Below are 22,865 nucleotides of genomic sequence, written 5' to 3'. Positions count from 1 at the left end.
TAAGTTTGAAAAATGTTGATGTGATAAATCAATGCACTCAGTGCTTACAACCTGCAAAATACTAAAACAGGTCTGTAAAATATTAGAAACTTATATACCTGTATTTCAGTTCTTTATTTTTGCTGTATTAAAGAAAACATGCTTTCTTCAAATCATATCTTCAGCTTAGAATAGACAGCACAACGACACTGCCCTGCAATTTTTCCTGTATTCACTTTGAGGAAACTGCAGACATAACTGTATCGAGAAAGAGTGATGTGGGGAAATCCTCATACCAGAGTTTTCTTATGAAGTTGAGGAAACACCACCAAACAGGATAAATTATTTTTTATGCATAGCTGCATTTTAAAATTTGTGTCAATAATGATGATTACAGTGCAATTCTCCTCACCAAAGACCATATATTTTATTTAGTATGCCCTATCAGCAAAGTTCAGAATGTCTGGATGCACAACAGAAGACTTTGCACACCCTGTTTTGATAGTCTGCCATATCCTTCTGTTTTTCACTTTGATATCACTGGCCTGCTTTTCTGGCTGCAAGCAGATCTGAGTAATACCACTGTGCAGCCATCAATACTAGCAGTTCCCATGTTGTGAGGAAAATGAGAGCCCTGCTGCAAAGATTAATTCACTTCAACAAATACAGGTTTTGTGAGTGCTGAGAGGCTTCAGGTCTTCCCAGCATTATAGATGTCATCTGTAAACAATTTGTGTAAGAAAATGTCATCTACTGCTCATGTAAGAGCATAAACCCTATGAAGTGCTGATGGCAGCAAAAGAAATCCATAGTATTAATAAATAATACTAATGATAATGAAAGCATACAAAATAATCCTCAAAGGAGTATGAGAGCTTTCTAAAACTCAATGTTTTTTATTATTTAAAAGTGAGGTTGCAGAATTCCTTGTCTGGACACATCGTATTCACAGATCAACAGAACACTGTACTGTAACACGAACAATTTTAAGAAGGGTTTAATCTGGGCATTTTATCCTGAAACTCAAGGAAAAGGTAGAAAGGTTTTAAGAATTCCCAATATGGGAAAAAAAATAATACCTATCCTGTCAAGTCTATCAATTGCCACCGTTTCAAAGGCCCTTCTCATCATGGGGTACTCTTCCAGAACCTCATTGAAGTTGTCCACTGAGAGGGAATACAGGCGACAGTATGTATCTGCTCGTACACTGGCAGTTCGACGGCCCTTGGTCAAAAGACAAATCTCTGGAGAGAGAAAAATTCAGCACACACAGGAAAAAAAGGTTAGTGAACTATGTGAGACTTAAAAGCTAGGAAGTGACTCAGTGCTAACAAGGAATAATTTAGTACTCAGCAGCAATCTTTCTATGGCTGTTCACACAAGTTTGTAGGGACAATTCTGAGTGTGTTTAATTTTATTTCTGCTACTTTGAAAAAATAGCTAATGTCTTTTAAGAGCCTTGATTCTAGGTTTTCTCTGTTCGGTCTGAACTCTGATTTTATCAAGCCTTATAAAAAAAATTATATCTTCAAGTTATAAGAAATGATCAAGCTGTCAAACACAGCTTGCTGACTCAATTAACCCAACTGATTCTACTGATTTTTTAAAATTATCCAGGTGACATAGAGGACTGATTCCTTTAAGCATTCAACAGATTTACTAAACTAATTTAATACTTGATACTATGATATTTGAATATAAATCTGTTCTAAGAAAAAAATGCTTCCAGCATGAAAATGCCTTCAGTTTCCCTGGGTTTTATGTCCTAAGTATTTTGGGAGAGTAAACTTACGATACTAGTAGAAAAAATACTAGTTATTTTTTCCTCATTGCGTTAAAAACTAGAACCCTTTTAACCACTGCTTACTCAATTTGATTAGTCTAGTAGCCTTTGTCTGCAAGTGCCTCCAACAGGAATTCATCACTTTGTCAGAGGAGACCAAATCCATATGCAGAGTTCCAAGAAACAGCCCCAAACTTGCAACTGTTGATTCCCAGACCCACAAGAAGAGCATTACTGGATAAAAGCCAAAGTCAATGTCTAAAGCTTGTAGCAACAAAACATATGGGGTACAATATTTATCTATTTTCATTAAAATGCAAAAATTAAAAAGTCAGTCACAAAAAGATGTGTCTCAGCAGTTGATCCCATTTTCAGGCTGGGGGAATAAGCACACACTTAGAAATACCAACAATGCTTGTGCTCAGGCAGGGTGAGAGTTTCCCTGCCTAGTTCTAGTAGTCAAGATCAGTGAGTTCATATTTGTTCATATTTAAATATTAGCTAGGAAACTGTCCCCTACCCCACTTGTGTGTCTATCACAAATGGTCAGTCTCAATCCCAATCAAACTATCATTCTCAAGTGTGGAAAACCAAATAAGCTTCATTAACAATAATAAAGAATTCTGCAGGTTTTGCTTCATTCAGATCTATCAAATTCTAGCATAGGGGGTTTTGGGTTTTTTTTTTGTTTTTTGGAGGGTTTTTTTGTTTGTTTGTTTTTTTTTGTATGTCTTTAAGAAAAAATATTTTCTATTAATCTAGACTGTAAAGAAGCTTGATGGGTTTTTTTCCTCATACTTCTTGTTGAAGAATTTCTACAAGGCACCTAACCCTGAAGTCTTAGGAGCAAGATGCTTAAATAACAGTGGATAAATCAAAGTAAATTAATGTGGTACCAGTACTAGCACAAAATGTACTTAAACCTCAACAGCTTTGGGAAGAATTTATAGAAACTACTGGGTATTGTAAAAGTCTTGACTTAATGTACCTCACAAAACCTGATGCCCATGACATAATGACAGTTTACTGTAAAGAGCCAGCCAGGTCAAAAAGAAGTCAGTCCTTTCCTCTTCTACTCCTCAGCTCACCCTGACCCCTTCTGCTTTGATTGAACCCACTGCATTTTAGTTACAAGAGTGAGAAGGACATTTTGCCCAAAGGGAGCAGTTAAATGCAGTGAATGCCTGCTCCATTTCCTAAGATATTATTTAGGTCTCACATAGAGTAAAGTTTTACAACACACAGTTGAATTTAGAGATAACTTAACCAGCTGGGCAAACTGTGTGACTAATGGATACCTCTTGATTTTCATCTTTCTTCACTTAAAATTGCTGCAAACAATACTACAGATATAAGGAGGTGTCTTCAGCTACAGTCAACAAATAAAAGTACTTGAATTTAAAAAAAATATCACATGCTCAAAACAAAACAAACATTGATTATGGATCCCAAACATTCTGAAGAGTGTAAAAAAACCAGAGAAAGTACTGTTTTCATCATTATTAACCTAGACCAATGTATCTGAGATCACTTCAACAAGAATGATGGGAAGAAACCATAAGAGATGTTACATTTTATCACAGAAAATGGGAATACGGAATTCACAGACATTGCTGCCATAAATATAATGATTTTTACCCTTCTTTCATCTTCTACTATTCTTGTCAAGTAAAGGGAATTGAAAGATCACTGAACATTATACATTTGATTCTGAAAACTCTGTCAGTCCACAACTGGCTGAAGAACATCTGTTTGGATAGCTGTCAATAACCATAACAGTCCTCAAGTTATATAATACAGGATGGGCCAGAAAAGATATGACAAATGTCTTAATGCCTAGAAACTGATCCACCATGGAGCCTGTCATGTAATGCATTTACAGGAATGTTTCTTGAGTGGTTAGAGTTGTATTATAGTCACTGATAAATCATCTATATTGCTTTGTTATATGTATCAATAGCATCATTTGCACTCTGGCCACAAGGCTAATGCACTCGTTAATTGTATGTGTTCTGCATTTAAGTTCATTTCACCTAATAGCTATTTGTTTGGAACAAACTCCCAAGCACAGTTAAGACATAATATATGAAATCTCATGTACTTGGACCAGAGAGGAAAAACACAGTATGACAAAATATGTTCCCATAAAAAACTTATATTCTTTTAAACAAATCTCTTTTTTTGGTGGTGGTGGTTTTTGGGGTTTTTTTTGTTTGGTTTTTTTTTTTTTTTTTTTCCAAATAAACAACAGATTTTATGAAGAGAGCAAAGTAACAAAATATCTAGGATATATTTAAAATTAGTCTTACTGGCATCAAGTATACCAGGTGCCCTCAACAATTGTGCTTTCCTTGACATTCAGTTGATTTAAACAGACTGAAATACAAACAATAGCACAGGACTCTGCAGTAAAACACAAAGGGCAGAGACTATTTTCAAACAGCTTAGGCAAACAAAGTTCTGTGTTAGCATCAAAAGAAAGCAGCAGCAGCATATTACTCACTAATATTCCCATCTGCAGTTGGCATGGTGCATTGCCTTCATGCTAACACTTTCAGAGTATAAAATGCTTCTATTTTTCCTTTCCAAACAAAAGAATGTCTTCAATTCCAATTAATAATTATGTGTTAGCCCACAACAAACCTGTAATTCAACTCTTAAGGCAAGTTTTATTTTAATTTTTTAAACTTTTTGGACAAATGTTCCTTAGAACATTCTGAAACAAATGTCAATCACTGCACTAATGACAAATGACTCTTTGAAAGCACTAAAAAATGCTAAAAATATTGATTTGTTCTTACAGTCCATATTTAAGAAAAATGTAGTTAATTTGTCTGTAAAAATCACAATATGTGTTCTGTTACCATCAGATCTTTCCCACAGAACCATGCAGCTCTCAAAAGAACACAGGAAAGGGCTCAAATACAACGCTTTTTGCTGTCAAGACATTGACTAAAAAAGCACAATAATAAACATTTAAAGCTACGCTTGTTCTGAAAGTTATGGTGATTTAAACTGATCAACAAAATGTCAGTTGCACACATACATGGGACATGGTTTAGCAGTAGACTTGGCAGTGTTAGGTTAACAGTTGGACTCAATGATCTCAAAGGTCTTTTCCAACCTAAAATATTCTGATTCTATGGCAGTATTCAGCAAGAGCATCAGGTTCAGTTTTTGGAACACCATGAATTTGTAATGAAACTTGCCTGTATCTGTGTCTTGTAAAACAAGGGACATGTAGATCATATTTTATTATTTCATTAGGAGATTCTACATACCTGAAAGACACCACTAAGGAAGGCTGATTTGAGGAAAACCTGAATGAGTTAAGGTGAATGACACAACCCACAGGATGACCTTTGAAGAACTAGGATTAGTAGGCCTTTTGTAAGGCCACAGTTTTGTTTCCAACTGAAAATTATTTTTTTGTAGTAATGAATAAGTGAGTTAACTAGTATTATAACCATATAGTGCTCTCCGTATTAAAATCAAGTAAAAAATAATTATCAAGGTTTATGCATTTCTGAACTACAGCAGTACTGCTCTGTCCCCTTCCAAAGCTGTAACATGCTTCTCATCATCTGTGAGATTTAACATTATAGGATCTAACGAAGTGTCCTTCCAGCTGAGGATAGCTGACTATTGCTTCAGTTCCTCAGCAGGAAACTTGTTTAATCTCATAGCAGGCATATACATTGCTGTGCAAATGGGCAAGCAGCTTAGTAGACCATCTGGTTACTTTCAGCAGCAGAAAACAAATTGAAAAATCAAAGCAATTTGAAGGCTTGGGTGAGTCAGTCTGATGTATTTGAGAATGTATTTGGGAATGTTTTATGAGAATGGGACAGTTGATTAGAAGATTGTTTATTTTACAGAGAAAAATGACTTACTAAACTGTTATAGACAGAACTTGGATGTACAAAAGCTCTTTCCATCAACCCGTCTCGTAAGTCCTCAAAACAAGTTTCCCAGAACGACCAGGTTGAAGTTATTCTTCTTTTCTAATGCAACTCTTCATAAACAGAAACTCTTTGGCATAGTGCAAAGATCAACAGCTCTTGATTTCCTTCAAGCTACTTCTCCACTGACCAGAAACTAGCTAATGGGCACTTCCTTGGTGTGTCAGTCACAGGAAGGGACCTTCAGTTTGGGGCACTCTGCTCCCAGTTTTACAGACACAGGTAATATAAGACATGTTTTTTTCTTAAGGAAAGGACTATATAAACTTCAAGCAATGAGAAAAAAAAAAAAAAAAGAAAAAAAAAAGAGCCAGGAAGCTTCTAGACATCCCATTCTTTCAGAAATGGAGCAATTTCCCAGCTCCATGTTAATTTAACCATCTCTGATAGGAAAACAGGGAGAAGCTGTTTCACATGATAAAAATGTGATTGCTTTAACACATACTTCTGCATTTCTGTATCCTTTTTCTTTATTAAAATCTGGAAAGCATCAAATACCTCTATCTATTTTTTGTAACTTTTTAATGTATTCTTATTATCTTCTATGTTATCACTAGTGCACAAAATGGAAAACTCAAGGATATGCTCCTTTTTTGTTATAGATATTAAAATGATTAGCACCAAGTCTTATGATTAGTCAGAATGTAGCTTACACAAATTAAATGAGTTTCAGTAATCTATTTTCTAAAAAAAGAATAAAAAAAAATTTAAATGCTTTGTCACATTGTCACATAGCCATGGAGATTTTATTTTGCAATTATTTTGCAAAACAGTACTTACATTCACTTTAGTCATGTCTGTGGAGGAAAAAATGAAAGGAAGTAATATGCCACGAATCCAGATCTACAGCGTGGATGGAAATGAAAAGGCTCAGGTAACATTTAGTTCTAAATTCAGTCCTATATTTAAGAAACCTTAAAATATAGTCACTGTTCAACAGGAACATTCCTGCAGCAAAGTAGAGAACTTCAAGAGGAAGGAAAATTAAGACCATTACTGCCTTTTACAGCCAGGTTCATAATCTGGAGTTTCCAAAAGAAAGCTGTGCAAAATCTACACCTTTTACCACTATCTACACTAAACATGGAATTGCAGACAGGATAGTTTTAGTTTGTCAGAGTGAGCAGTAGCAGACACTGTGTGATCTCTTCACTTTAAAAAATGCCAAAAATTGTCTGTAAAGTTGCTTTCAGATATCTGAGCTTAGCAATTGGAGAGAGGGTTCATCAAGGAGGCCTGGATACACTGTTGAGTAGTTACTATTTTGAAGAGGGACTGAAAATGACAAATAACAATTAAGTGTCCAAAACAATTTCCTTAATGCCTCAGTTTCAGTCTCCTGTCACTTTTTAAACTATTTACCTAAACCTAACTTAAATTTATCTATCTGTGATAGCTGTTGCCTTTACATAGTCATCTTGGTTAAAAAAAAAAACAAAACAAAACCAAAAACAAAACAAAACATCAAAAAAACAAGTTAGGTTTTTTCACATTTTTATTGCCTGTTTGTAGTCATTTGAAAGTGCTGGCTCTGAAGATCCTGACACAGGAGCGTTCAGCATATTCATGGTTTAATTTATTTTATTTTGTTTAATTTAACAGAACAAATAAAAGAAAAAGAAAATGTGCCCTAACCAACAAGGTTGAAATTGTCAATGTTTTAAACAGAAAAAAAGATTAGAAAAAGATGAATTACAGCTGTATTAATATAGAAATTAAAAATGCAAAAATGTTTGTCATTCAGTAAGCTAGAGACTTATGGACTTGTGGAATTATGTGGGAGAGGAGGGTAAAGAATGTCTGAAGGGAGATGTATGAGAGGAGGATGGAGAATGTCTGACCATTATTGATGGGAGATAGGAGAGAAGAGGATAGAGAATGTTTGAAGAGAGGTGTATGAGAGGAAGATGGAGAATGTCTGATCTGACAGGAGATAAGAGAACAACTGGGTATTGTAAAGGAAAGTAAGAAAGATAAACATGGTTATCTAGTAGTCAAAAGGTGTTTGCATGCTTGTAGTGATATATAGTTATGTAACTGCATGAATGGTTTCTGCCCTGAGCCTGGTCGTACGTACAGCTGGAATTTGTGTCCAGGCTCAGAGATATAGATATGAGCTTCTCTGTACAATAAGGTGTCTCTGGTTGAACCACAGCTGGAGTCCGTGCCTTCATAGCCACAAAATTATGCTTATGGACTTGTAGAATTGTTCCCGCATTGCAAGTTAGGAGCACCGTTATTGTTTGCAAACATCTGTCCCTGCTTGCCAGCACTATTAATGGCTGAGACAATTTCTCTCTCATGAAGATGTCACTTAAGTATCATGTCATATATCTGAAGAGATTAAGAGAATGTAAAGGGGACTGAAAACAATATTTGCTTCTATGTTTGAGGATAACATGATGCTATGGTGTAATAGCCAATAGAAATAACAGGGGTTTTAGTCTTCTTGAGGCACAAAATGCTTAGTAGGAAAAAGAAGTAGGTGATAAGGGATATTAGCACCCTCCACAAACAGTATTCTACTAGTCCTTTTCATCCAGAATGTTATCCCTGGGACACAGTCCTGACATTTGGAAAAAGGTTTGTCTCCAAAGCCACTCCAAGACAAGAAGGCACCTTCAAAATAGATGTTAGAAGCAGCTGGAGACAGGTATCCATGACAGGCATTTGATAAACATTTTCCTGATCTAAAACACAGGTGAAAGATGATTAGTTCTTTTGCTATATTCCTTTCCATTAATCTCTTCCCTAAAGCTCTCCCTCCCAAGCTTTCATTTGCTTAACCTTTGTATATAAACATCAGATGCTTGGTACAAGTGGTCTAATTAAAGATCTTCTATACTAATTTTTTTTCCTAGCAGTATTTCTAATTAGTAGAAAGGTACATTTATTTCATTGGAGATAACACAAATTTCCTGGGTGAAAAAATATTATTTTGAAAATAATTGCCTAACTTTCACTGACCCAAATTTTGACAGGATTTATAGAGGAATACTTATTTTAAAAAATGTTTCCTATTTATTTTGGGTTTGTCAAGAAGTGTGAAAGTATGCTCCTTCCTTTACTTTTGCCCCAAATTTGTTTTTTATGCCACCTACCCATGAGAAACCTGCTGCTTGAAACAACTCTTCTCAGTCCATTTCCTTGAATAAAGCTTGATATACTACTCCACAGCAGCTTGGAGAAAAGCAGTGTGATAGCATGCTACAGATTTGGATGTTTCGAGACACTCAGAACAGGCCTCATGATCTCCATGTGAAATTCATTAAAACAACTTGTCAGAGCCATTAAAAGATTATCTACTATGATACAAGTAAATGCTGATATAGAAAAAAATATTTTCAGGCATATATTGATTTTCAAGGCATATTTGGATGCAATGGCTACTCCATTTTAGCCATTCCTTAATGACTATTGTAAGTTTTGACAGATACATAAATGTATGTTTTTAAGTCCTCATTGTCACAGTTTAACTCATATTTTCTGTAAAGTTATTGCCGATACACTGTTATGCATATTTCGATGTTATGTGCTTAATATAAGTTGACAGCATTTTTTATTTTTTTTCAGAAAGGTTGTTAGTCATAATTACTTTTACAAAGACAGCCAAATATACATGGTTAGGATACAATGGCCTTTTTAAAAAGTGGCATGTTATCCGACCAAAGATATTTTATGTTCCAGCTTGACCTGTCTTTCCCCCCCCACCCCCCATCTGAAGATACTGAAAATAGCTGTGGCCAAGTTTTCATGACTACAGCAAACATAAGCCAGTAAAATTTCTTACGTTATGCCTATTTTCTATTGTTAACTCAAATTCTTCTGAGGAAGTTCTGTTTGCTACACAGATGCTTAGGATCATTAAAATAGAAAGGCAAGTGCTTATTTTATGTTCAAAGCTATTTATATCAGAGCATCCATACTTTTTTATTCTACTTTAATGAAGTGTTCTTTGTACCAGGGAGACTAAGATATCTATTTATTATCTTGTAAAATATCATAATTTGACTGATACAAATTTTATTTTCTTAAAATAAATAACAATTAAATTAAAATTTTAAGATAATATGCCTAAGTACAGATTTAGCTTTCATACTGGTTGTGTTAAAGGCTAAAAATGATTTTGTGTAATTCATTTATGCCTTCTTTTGTTCAGATGGATGCCCATTCCCTGTTGAAAAAAGCCACTTAGTTCCTTATGTATTCAGTGTTAAGGTCTTGTCATCTTGACTTTGGCAAACAATAACAGTTACAAATTAAACTATCCAACTTAAATTTAAGTGTACTGTAAAAATATTGCACTTCATTTCTTTTCCATTAAATTATTAAACAAATGATCAGAAACTGACAGTTCTGAATTAAATATTTAAATTAAATATTTAATCTAAACTCAAATATTTAGTTTAAATTCTACTGTGTAAAATTGAAGGTACTGGCAAAATCACCTTCTGGTTTATCTTTGTGGGCCACCTCAGATTTCCAGGCTCTGCTGACATGATGTTTTTCTTGTGTCTATGTCTAGTTATTTCATGTATAAAGCCTAAATTAAAAATTTATACTGTTCATGAATTCACAGAATTAGAATTCTAATTTAGTTTGAAGACTATTTTATTTGGTTATTGAGAATTATCATTAACATTATAATTGTTAATATTATTAAATGTATATTTACATTTGCTAATTAATAAAATTCCTGAAACTAAACCCACTTCTACCTTTTAGCATCACAGAGTAAGTTATTTTGCATTTTACCTTCTTAAAAATTCTCTTAGACTAATTTTAAAAATAATATTGTCTGAATAGCAAGAGCTCTTTATTGCATAGTGTTTTCTGTATCAAATATTGTCAAACAAACAACACAATGCAGAACAAGAAATGATGCTGTATAATGGGAAATGTATCCTCAAAATGGCATACTAGTCTGTGTCAAAAGACATTTCATTTTTAGGACCTCTTGCAGACAATACTTTTACAAAAATGTTCTTTGAAAATACTGTTCACCTAAAAAGTATTTTACAAATGAGTTGGTATAGAGATCTGCTCCCTTAAAGCATTTAATTGTGTACTTGCCATTAAGAATGTGAATAATCACATTTCAGGGAGGCTACTTGTAATTAGTTTGTGAATTGGAGTATGAATCTGAGAGACTTAATTCACCACTACCTTGAATAAGGAGTAGCCATTTGCAGTATTTTTGCAAAATGCAAAACTGTGTGTCGTATCATATTGTCCAGCTGTAAAGCACTGAGCAGTCAGGCACTTTAACAGCATTTTCTCTATTTATAATTAGTGTTACACTGCAAATCTTTAAAAGTAGTTTATCAAAAGGAAGTACATAGAATGTACCCAGAAAAAAAAAAAAAGTGGCAAAATATAATCTAAAGTGACTCAACATTTCCCATGGTATTATTTTCCACTGCACTGGTCTAAAATATACTGACAGTCGGTGTTCTGAAAGGGGGAAAAGCTCCATAAATAATAGGTAGGTCAAAGAAGTTCTGTCTAATTGGCCTTCTACAGGCTGAAGCAAAAGACACAATTTATTAGAATTTCAAGTGTGGAAGCATAACTGTTAAAACAGTATTAAATAATTTAAGTGAAATAAATAATTTAAAAATCTAAAGTATTCCATGAACTATATGTTATAAAAAATAAACCAAAGAAAGAAAAGATGCCATAATATGTCTCTAAGATATATTCTAGGAAGATGGGGATGAGAATCTGATTTATATATGATTTTGCCAGATGAATTAAGGTATGCAGCACAGTGATATCTGCCTTTGAATAAGTAAAATAAACCAAGTAGTTGTCTCTTAGTACAAAGCGAGATGTAGACCATTACATTTTCATATTCATATTTACACACTACAACTCTCACATATGCATCATAAAAAGACTTAAAAAATCACATGCCCTTCTTTATGTTCAACATACCTGAAGCTCATAGAAAAATTATTTTTAAGCAATTTGAGTTTTAATTAGTCTACAAATTGGTATATTAAATGACTGAGGGGCATGATACTGTTGGGATTCTCAACAGGGGAAAAAAAGAGAAAAAAACTATAGATAGGGGGAACTGCAGTGGACACATCACAGATTAAGTACCATGAATTATTACACACTTACCTACTGGAACCAGGAAATTCTCTCCAACTGCAAACACAATGAAATGTCCACTGGGGCCCCAGACCTAATCCATAAAAATATACCTACACTTCCTAATCACTCAGTTTGGGTTTCCCTAGCAGTATCAGATTCCTTCAGCTTTAACACAGTATCTGTTCAAAACAGAAAAAAGGGGTTAAATTTCATGGAACATACGTCTAGGTTGCTGAGTGAAGGAAAGCCTGTGTAAACACAGGTGGGAAAACAGATGGAGAAAGGAAAAGATAGCACAGAGATAAGTCTTATCCTATGCCCTTTTAGATGGAGAGGAATTTTGCCAGAGACTATAGCACGAGTAGGATGAGACCACAGTGCACATGAAACTGCATATTCCTGAGGATATTCCCAGAAACCCTTATTTTAGTAAGTTTAGTAATATTGGTTGGGTAGTGCTGGATTTATTCCTTTCTTTTTCTCTTTGTAGGCACGTCAACCTCACTCTCTAACGCACCAGTTAAGCACAAACACAGTTCAGCACGTGCTTTGCTGGATCAGGACTAGATGCCCTCTGACTCCACAGGGCTGGCAGCTGGAGGGGAACAGGAGATCATGGAACCACTCCCACTCATTAACATGCTCTGCAGTAGCTTTGGGACAGCTTTAACTTTTATGTTTGTAGGGGTAACTATCTGAGGCAAGTTATAAAATGGCAAAAAGCTGCTTTTCTCCTTCATTCGCCAAGCAGGAGCTTGCAATCCGTCCTGAAGCGCATGTGAATGCCAGCAGACTGGGGCTGGGATTAGGGGTATGTGAGGAACTGGAGCATCACAAGGCATCAGGGAGGAAAAAGCCTTTCCAGAATGGAAGGAGAAATTGCAGAGCTTATTGTGATGAGGATAAAAAGGAGCCCTTAGAACCAGACCTGCAGCCAACTGAGTAAGAAGGAGGAACTTGTTGGAAAAGAAGTCTTTTACTAAATCAAACTTCTCTTTAATTTATTACAGTCCTGCATGTTTGTGTTGTAATTAATCATGAGACATATTGAATCAACATATATAATATTATTATGGAGTGATTCTGATGACATTTACCCCAGCAAAAATCAGAATTCTCTCATAGCAGTGGTGTTATACCAGTTTACCTGAATATATATTGGTATAATATAAATTGGGTTAGTATTAGGCTCATTAGACATGTTATTTCTGCTCTCTAAAGCCTCAGTAAATGATGAACTATGCCTCTCTATAAGCAAAATACATGCTTGTGCTTCAGCTGTAAAGCCTTCAAAATCTTTGCATTTTACCAATTTTATGTGTCTAGTAAAGAATTAATACACAATCTGTTCAGTAACTCCTCCTATCACAAGAAGCCTTTGAGTAATTTCTAATACAATCACCTGGTACTCCAGATTTTGTACAATTGAAACGTGGCAATTTCCTCCCTACCATTTACTACTGGCAGTATAGCAACATATTAAAGAAAAGAAAGTGAAATATTCACTGAGACAGACAATAGAGCTGCAGAGCTTTCATTCTCCACTGCTGTGTACTTAACAAAGACTTTACATTTTCAGTATCGTAAACTGCAGATACTCAAAATCATGAACAAGATGAAAAAAAATAAATAACTTAGCCTCCTTAACATCCTCAAAATACAATTGCTTACATTTTTCACCTGCCTCCTGATTCTTATTCTCCATCCCAAGAAGGCTGAATTGAAGTGTGTTCATCTCAAGCTTGCAGTTCACCTTAGCGGCAAACACACATGTAGTCAGGTTTTCCTTGGTGCTGTTCAAAAGGGATAGGTTTAAGTACCTTCTCACTCCTTTCCATCTTCTGAAGGCTTCTTCAGATGTTCTTTTGCCCCTTGCATTTACTTCCCTTTCCCATCAATCCCATGCCTGTGACATTCCCTTACACTTGCAGTTCCTCTGTCTTGTATTTCTTTGCACCACTCACAACCTGACTCCTACCCACACAGTCCTCTTTCTGTCAGCCTCCATCATGCTCCCCATATTCTTCTGCTCTCCCCTATGGTTTTGTCCTACGTGTTAACCTAGCCCTGACCATCCATTCTCTCCTGACTGTCTTCATTCACATTTTAGTCTCCCTACAGAAGCAGCTAGGGGGAGAAGGTTGTAATTTCCATCAAAAGCAACTTTGTTTCCTCTTATATGAAAACTGTGCAGTCTCAGTGGGAAAAGTCTCTCTTTTATTTGTAAACAGAAAAGACACATTTACTGCTTTGCTGAAAGTAGCAGCAATCCCATTCCTAATAATAGGGAACTGGGAGACGTTTTAGAAAACAGAGGGAACAAGTGAAGGAAGACATAAAAAATTCCATAGGTGTTTAGGAAAAATGAGTATTTCTGTATTTCCTCAAAACCAGCAAGATACTGCTCTGGAGAATCCAATTAAAGCATGTATAGAGTATTAAAATCCTGAAATTCTCCACTAGTATCTGTGGCTTACATCATTTCACTGATGTAGAAATGACCACATAACTGCACAATATAGTGAAAATTAGCTTCATGTATTCTTCATTGCCCACTTCCTGTCCCTTTTATAAAAAGTCACAGAAGCACATCTTGTGAGGACAGGTATTCTAAGGTAAGGCAACAAAAGGTTAACTGCTTTCTTTAAATACCAGTAATAAGCAAAGGAAAAGGGATTGTCCTGAATCTTTATGAAACCATGCTTCCCTAGTCCACATCTGTTCAAGACATAATTTATGGCACTATCATTAAAACATTTCCTCTGTGGTCATTACTGAAAGGTTTGAAAGAATTTAACCTCAAATCACACTTTTTTTCTGAACATATTTATCATCTGATAATTAGGGGATGCTGGGTTTTGGCATATTGACTGCAGATCTGAGGGAATGTTGACTAGACAGCATTTTTCACGCACTCCCTTACACATTTTATGTATTCCAAGTTGAAGGGGGTGTGTGGGCTAGGGTAGGGGGTACATGGCCTAGCGAAAAGGATAGTACCAGAAATTATTTTCAAACTCCTACTAGCATTTGGAATAAATATGTAGGATGATAACATTCTTCAATCAGCAGTCTGAAAAAAAACTTATTGGGATGAAAATTAGCATTCTACACACTGCTGGGCTAAGTAATGCTCCTGCACAGTAAATTCAAGATTAGGTTTATGAGCATACATGAAGGTTAAGGGATAGGATGCTCTTCCCACAGCAGTACCAATGAACAAGCCACAAGACATCTGTGGTTACTGTTCTGTACTCATTCCTTCCCTTCAGAAAGGAGAAACCAGTGAGCACAGATGAGGAAAGAGGGAAACCGTAATCAAGCCCAGACCTATGGAGAGCTCTCTAAATTCACCACTCTGCACCTCCTTCAAAAATCAACACAGAACATGAAGCAGAGGTGACGTGTGAGTCTGACTAATCTATTCTATTAATGGCTATCCATCCAGGCACATTCTTTTCGAAAAGTATTTGCAAGCAATTGCAAGGTTTATGTAGTTTAATGTGAGACTTACAACACCCAGATCCACAGGTAAGCCTGTTTTTTAATTAAGAACAAAATCAGATAAGAGAATTTAAATGCCCAACAGCATCTCAGTCTTCAAACCTTCAGATATTTCCTCTTTTTATTACTACAACTTTTGGTTTTCCAAGCTCTCACTCTCCCAACAGTCTTCATTCAAGACTCTCCCAACTGCTGGTGACTCTGGTTTTGTTCTTCTTAAATCTTGGGTTTCACATTAACCTCCAGTACCCCAACAGCTCCACAGTGTCCTAAGTTTTCTACTAATAAAATGTTGTCAATAACCAAATATTTTACATATTTTAAGTTTGATAAACATTTTCCAACTCTAAGGCAGGATGTTTGTGAAACCCTCCATGAATTCTGGAGGTGAGCCTGCCTTTCCAGGGACTCCTCCCAAATCTCACCAGAGCCAGAGACCCTGGGAAACTCATATCAGGGACATACCTGACATCCAACAGTTAGGCTCTCTGAGCTGGGACTCGGAACTTCCAACTCATAAAACATTAAACAATTAAAAAAGGATCTGATTAGGTGTGGCACACCCCTCCCACTTGTGTGTCCTTCCCCTGCTTGTGAAAGCATGGTGTTGATACTGATTTACTGTGTCAGACCTGGGAGCTACACACTTAAAGTTATAAATTACAGCTTCTGAAATAGTGTCTCCATCTCAGATTTTCCATGTTTCCATTAGGAAAAACAGAGGGGGGTTTAACCATTGGTTTTAGGATTTGAACACAGCTTTATTATTCCAGCTTGTTAGTTTATCACTGTGCAACATTTCTTGTGTCTGCTTTGGTCAGGAAGCTTTACTCAGATCCTGATACACATTTCAGGGAAAAAGTGTCTCTCCAGACAGATGAGAATATTAAATATTTTTTTTTCTCCTTTGACAAACCAAACCTTTCAATTCACAGTTACCTGATGTGCAGCTTGTTTACTCTCTTCTCAGCTGCGCTAAAATAAGTCTTTCTTCTCCAGGGTCTGAAACCCACTTCTGGGAATTCACAATGTTAAATTGTATTTTGTTAAAACAGATCTCAATCACACCACTTTGTATCTTAGGGCACTTCGTTTCTCAGGTTCCCTCTCCCTGTGCACTTGTCCTTTCTCCCCTCTCCCTCTCCCTCTCTCCTCCCCTCCCCTCCCCTCCCCTCCCCTCCCCTCCCCTCCCCTCCCCTCCCCTCTCCTCTCTCTCCTCTCCTTTCCTCTCCTCTCCTCTCCTCTCCTCTCCTCTCCTCTCCTCTCCTCTCCTCTCCTCTCCTCTCCTCTCCTCTCCTCTCCTCTCCTCTCCTCTCCTCTCCTCTCCTCTCCTCTCCTCTCCTCTCCTCTCCTCTCCTCTCCTCTCCTCTCCTCTCCTCTCCTCTCCTCTCCTCTCCTCTCCCCTCCCCTCCCCTCCCCTCCCCTCCCCTCCCCTCCCCTCCCCTCCCCTCCCCTCCCCTCCCCTCCCCCTCCCCTCCCCTCCCCTCCTCTCCTCTCCTCTCCCAGGCCACATCCCCAGCAGCTGTCAGGCCTTGGATGCATTTGTCCCCACTTTTGCACACCTTGTCTCATCCCAGCTGCAGTTTGGATGAGCAAAACTGCTTTGGTATGCAGTGTAATAAGTTCTTGTGGTGTCTGGTTATTGCAAATAGCTTATTTTTTCTCTGCATTCCCACTAAGAAGGGTAGTGGAGACACAGGATGAGCTAAGTAGTCATTTGCACTGCAACAGGCTGACAGTTATGTAAAATACTTTCATGCACAATCTCCTCTGATCCTCTGCTGGTTCAGAGGAGTATTATGGTCAGATTCTGCACGCAGACTCTTGCAAACTCATTTTCATAAACTGGGGCATTGCTAAGCATAGAGAAGACCAAGACCAAGGTTGCTCTGTTTCTTCAGCCTCAGCATTTATCTTTTCTTTCTTCTTAATCTCCTGTCTTCAGCATCTATGGTTTTAAGCCCATGGGATAAGCACAAGACCTCTTTACTGAAGTGTTTCTACAAATACTGGTACAAATCACCTTGCAGAGGCTACTGCAGAGCGACAAGGTCTGCTGACCAGATTAGTAGGAGTTACTTTGGTGTAGTATTCCACAATGGGATTAGTTAAATTACTCTATAGCCCAGACCAAACAGTGAGACCGATTCACTTTTCTGAGTTTCCCACTTCTGTATACCAGCTAAACGGCACTGATTAGGCTTTCAATTGAACGTTTTCTGAAAGGCTTTTGACCCAGTTCTGGGATGATTCATGGGATTCAACAGAATATGAATACAATGACCAACTAACTGTAACTGTCACGGACAGCAGTGGTACACACAAATGTTCAGTCAGCTTCTGGAAACCAGCCTTGCTACTACTCACAGAAGCAGACACTGATTCTATTGCACAGAGACAATTTACAGTCACAAGGAACAACGTTTTCATACCGATCAATTATTATATGCAAAACAAAGAGACGGCTTTCACCCAAACATAAATATGCAGATGCCTGCATCTAAATGGAAACCTATATTTCATTAGGATTACTGGATGAATTTAAGTTGGATCAAAATTAATGTCTGGTTTTTATTAATGTACATCTCTTAGAGAGGTATCTAGTCAGATAGGGAGTCAGTTTCTCATAGTATATACTGGAAGGATAAACATGTTTTCTGCTAAAATTCAGTGAAAAAGCACTAACAAGAGATTGAAATATTCATGAATACCAAAATATCCTATATAAATAATGGTCTTTCATCCATTGCCTAATTTTGTAATTCTTACAGTGATTTTTACCTTTTGAGAACTACTTTACATTTATAACTCAAAAATTGTATCCCTTTTCAAAGAACATGAATCCTGTTTATTTCACCTTTAAAGAAGTATAAAATGACTATGTAAATTGTTATATTTTTATTTAAACATCCTCTGTTAAATAGCAGTGCCTTTAATTCAAAATAACTTCAAAATCCAGGAAGGTCATTCTGCATCTTTAATAGCTATCATCAGAATAGTAAGCAGACGCTGAATGTCTCACTCAGAAAGATTTTATGCATTCTTCACTGCAGTTGGAACTGTCTAGACTCTCAGTAGACTTAGTCTGATGCCTCTATGTGTCTGATACCTGAACATACTTTGTTCTAGTGCATTCACTCCATGTTATCATTCATTTTTCCTACTCACCTCCAAAGTAAGAGCCATCTGTCAGCTTCAGCTCCTTGTTGGATTTGGTGATGACACCAGCAACACCATGCTGAATGAAATACATCTTTTTACCCACAGCCCCTTCTCGGATAATATAATCTCCAGGCTGGAACACCTCAAATCGCAATTTGCTTAGCATGGCAGTCACAAAATTTGGGTCTGCATTAGCAAAAAGAGGCATTGTAGCAACCAGCTTCCGACAGTTGAAGTTGACAATCTCCTAAATGGGAAGGAAACATAATGGTAAGAATGGTCAGCAAATATACAATATGACAGGCATTGGAAAAAAGACTTTCTACTTTCTTCACGAAGATCTTTATGCTCATATTGGACTTTTTTTGTGTTTCTGTCTGTGATTAATCTTTTAATTACATTTTCCTCTGTTTCTAGTGAAGTGATTGAAACAACAGTGCCATCTGATTTGTATTTCTGACATGAAAGGATGTCCTATTCTGGCAATTTTTCACACATTATTTGTTATTTCCCTAGGATTTTAAGGGGGAAAATATGACAGAAAGAAAAAAAATTAAATAGGAATTACACTTCCTGACAACAAGATTAGCTGTTGCAGCAACTGTATTAAGTGATAAAGTAAACAAGCACTGTGTTACACCAGTAACAACTTTTTGACCAGAGCATCTCCAGTGGTAATATAAATGTACATCACAGTTAGCTGCAGGGCTAGCTGAAACCAACAAGAAAATTTCCTTCCCAGAATTTAATTCATTTTATAAAAACAGAGGCATAAATTCCTGCCCTTCAAATAAATGCATATATAGTAGACCCTTATATACAGAAATCACTGCTATTTTCCTAAGACTGCTACAGACTTAAGGGTGTGTCCCACCAAGAATATTTCTATTTACAAAGCCAATCATTAGCACATCTACATGAAAGTATTAGTACCAAATAACTATAAATGTCCTACTTGCTTTAAATAAAAAAAAAAAGAAGGAATTCTGAAAGAGTTTCAAGCTCAATCTTGCAAACCTTACCTTGTTTTAGGAAAATTAACATGGTCAGTTGTCATACAGTTTTAACAGTGTATTAAAGAGCTGAGACTAAATAGTATTACACATGGAGAGGGGCTCAGGCAGATAGTAAATATCTATTGAGTTACCAACCTGAACATGACACGAAGAGCATATATAATCATCTGTATATAAATGCACAAAGAGCAAATAAAAAGAAAAATACAATCAGCAGTCACCTAACTGCTTTGTAAAACTAAATATAATTTGTCAGTGGAGTATCCCTAGCATTTCTTACACTAATCCAAGGCTTTGTGATCGATGTAAAGGAGACATCCCACCTACCAGTGCTCTCACCCCCTTGACTAAGGCCCATTCAAGGGTCTTCCCGCTGGAAGATGCTTTTTCAACCTCCCATGCATCTGCTGTCTCATACATCTCATATATCCCATGCATCCAGTTCTCTGAGTAGCAAGCTCAGATATACTTGTCCACAGTTCAGACAAATTCCTTCCTTCTCCCACCCTCACCATGTATTCTGCTTGCAGACATGATGGGGAAGTTCAGCTAATTCCATGGTATAAAAAACAAAATCATAGTGAGTTCTTCAAATCAGTCTCCTTGCTTCTGTGAAGGAGGAGGGAATTTCCCTTTTAAGAGAAGCCATTGGCTATGGAGGCAATTAAGAAACATGGGCAAGGTCAAAGAGCAAAGAAACAACTGCCCTTCCCCAAGAAATTATACTCTTTCAAAACAAAGACAGTAGAACTTGGAAAAATAATGTGAAACAAAATGTCTCACCAGGCACCTGGGAAGATGAAACCTCTCCAGCAATATCTTATTTTCCAATAAAGAAAGAAAAAACAGGTCAAAATTACTTCTAGTGTTACTCCTAGGATGGACTTATGATACCTTCTGACAATATTGCAGGAAAGTGTCATTATAGAATGGCCAGGTGAAAATAGAATAATGTCCCTAAGCAATAATGAACACTGATTCTTAACAAAGGGCAGTACAGTGATTCTCTTTAATCCTGGTCTCAATAGCATCACATCTATATACTTATAAAAACACTATATAAGCCTTTTTACCCTTTGGAAAGGGCCAATGAGATACCAATATATATATATAATTTTATATAATTATAATTTAATGAAGATTTAATACCAGAATTATTGGGTTAAAGATAAGAATGAATGAATAGTAAGATGCTACATCTTTGAAGTCAATCACTGAACTCAGTTGAATTCAGTGGGGATATGATTCCACCAAGAACAACTTATCTGAGAACTGTTTTAAGTAATGGAAGCAGAACAACAATCCTCTTTCAGCACAGCACTTTTCACTGCACTGCCTCACCCTCTCTGATTGCCATAACTTCCTCTTCTTATGAGTGTTTTGGTATGCCTCAAACACTGCATTATGTATGGACTACATGGCTAAGCATGAATGGGCCAGATTAACACAGGAAGAGACAGATCTGAGATCAAGAGCAGACTTCTTAATGGTTGTATGAAACTGGAAAGGTACAGGAATGCATGGCAGGAATGGAACCAAAAAAGATGTGAGGAAAAGAGCACCAAGATTTGTAATGACTAGGAAATTCCTACTTACAGAAAGGACGAGCAGTCTGCTGACTGCTATGACTCCCACCCAGTGCAGGCAAAGACATGGATGCTACCAGTGTGACACTATGGGATGATACTATCTACACACATGACATCAGAATCAGAGCTTTAAAAAAAACCCACAAACTAGTCTTGCTTGTAAAAAGCACATTAAAAAAATGATGCAAGATGTGTGCTGTTTGCCTGAAGCCAAAAATTATCTCAAGCAATATCACTGCAAGGTGTGAACTACCTGGTAGGTGTCATTGGGACTCAAGATCAGTGAATGCTGCTGAGTCATTAAATCAAGAGGAGTAATCCCAGGGTACCCCTTCAAGTATATTTTGTATGAAGGAATAAATATCATAAAGACATTCCAGTTGACTGTCTTTCTGAAGGATGAGGAAAAGTCTGTTTTCTTCTTGTCTAAACACTCCATTTCTCAGTAAAGTTTCAGCCTCCACCTGCCTCCCAAGGGAAAGTTACTCTCTGCTCACAGTGCTCATAGTACGGTGACACTATGTGAGCAGTTCCAGACTGCATCCTGTATGAAACCACTTTACTGTGGTCTCGGCTAATGTGGGAAAGATGGCAATAACTGTTACTTGTCTTGCCTTGCTCAGGGACTTTTCACTAGACTAGCTGCTTGTTTTCCATTTCTGAAAGTGAATAGCTTGTCTTGCATGCCTAGGAGGCAGAGAAGGAAAATTAGTAAAGAAAGCAAAAATTGACTGGAAATTATATAGAAGCTGGTGGGGAAGCACAAAAAAGGCTGTGAGAGTGGAAAGTTCAACTCCAGTCATGATGAGGAAGAAAGTAAAACAGACTTAGGTGGAATACTATTAAGAAAGAGAGAATGGGAGGAAAACAAAAAGAAGGAACACAAAGACCTAGAAGAGAGGGGGAAAAGGCAGGAAGATTGACTTTAAAAAACAGATTGAGAAACTGAAGTTCCTGAAAAAGTGAGAGCACAGGAGCACAAAACCTGGAGAAAAGGTGTCTCAAGTGAAAGCTGAGAAGTAGAGCTGATGAAGTAAACAAAAGGGAAGCTAGATAAAAAACAGAGAAGTGATCAGTAATGTATCTTAATAGCATCATAGGACAGCATGTTATAGACAGAAGGGAGAACTCGGACCTGCATGACCCCTCTGTGCAGAGCCAGTCCAGCCCAACAAGAAAGGAATTCACATTCTCTTGGGAATCCCAAGAAACCATACCCTTGTCACAGGATTTTCACCCTTGGAACCTCATGTCCTCTTACAGCTCCATCTTCTGCCCACCTTTCTACATCAATATGTAATCTATATCTGGATATACCTGTGTAAACGCACATTACCTGCTCAGCCTAAGTTGCCTACTGAAGGTACCAACATAGCTACAAAACCACACTGCTGTGGAAATTTCAGCCATTATATCCTAATAATGGATTAATTTTGCTGATTATTTTCTGTGAAAGTTTATGATAAAGTACAAACCTTTCTTATTTAAGACGTTAAAAGGTTGAAAATTAATGAGGGAGAAAGAAATGTGTCATTTTTAAGTGCTTTTTCTTTAAAGTGTTCTTTTATATAAACATGAGATCATTCAGAGCAAGTAAACCACATTTCCCTAAGTCTTTATCACAGGCAGTGCTGAAATTTCATTCTTGTATATTACTTCAAATATCATCTTGGAGAGAAAGAAACAGTAAACATTATGAACCTGTTTTATGTAACTCAGAAAGCTCTAGAGGAAATAGTTCCATTTTTAAAAAGAAAGGTAACAAACA

The 22,865-nt window shown here is 36.8% G+C and overlaps 1 protein-coding gene across 1 annotated transcript in view; it reads right to left on the bottom strand.

Moving 5' to 3' along the window:
• The window catches only part of HCN1 (hyperpolarization activated cyclic nucleotide gated potassium channel 1), a 196,068-nt gene that overhangs the window by 2,727 nt on the left and 170,476 nt on the right, over positions 1–22,865 (bottom strand). Inside the window, exons 6-7 of the mRNA XM_037374490.1 lie at positions 18,499–18,739; positions 1,059–1,223 (exon numbers count right to left, since the gene is read on the bottom strand). Of these exons, the coding sequence (XP_037230387.1) occupies positions 1,059–1,223; positions 18,499–18,739 (406 nt within the window). The remainder of the gene's footprint in view (positions 1–1,058; positions 1,224–18,498; positions 18,740–22,865) is intronic.

The sequence above is a fragment of the Falco rusticolus genome, chromosome Z, assembly GCF_015220075.1.
Source record: "Falco rusticolus isolate bFalRus1 chromosome Z, bFalRus1.pri, whole genome shotgun sequence".
In the NCBI taxonomy this organism is placed as follows: domain Eukaryota; kingdom Metazoa; phylum Chordata; class Aves; order Falconiformes; family Falconidae; genus Falco; species Falco rusticolus.
This window is presented reverse-complemented; position numbering and strand designations above follow the sequence as displayed.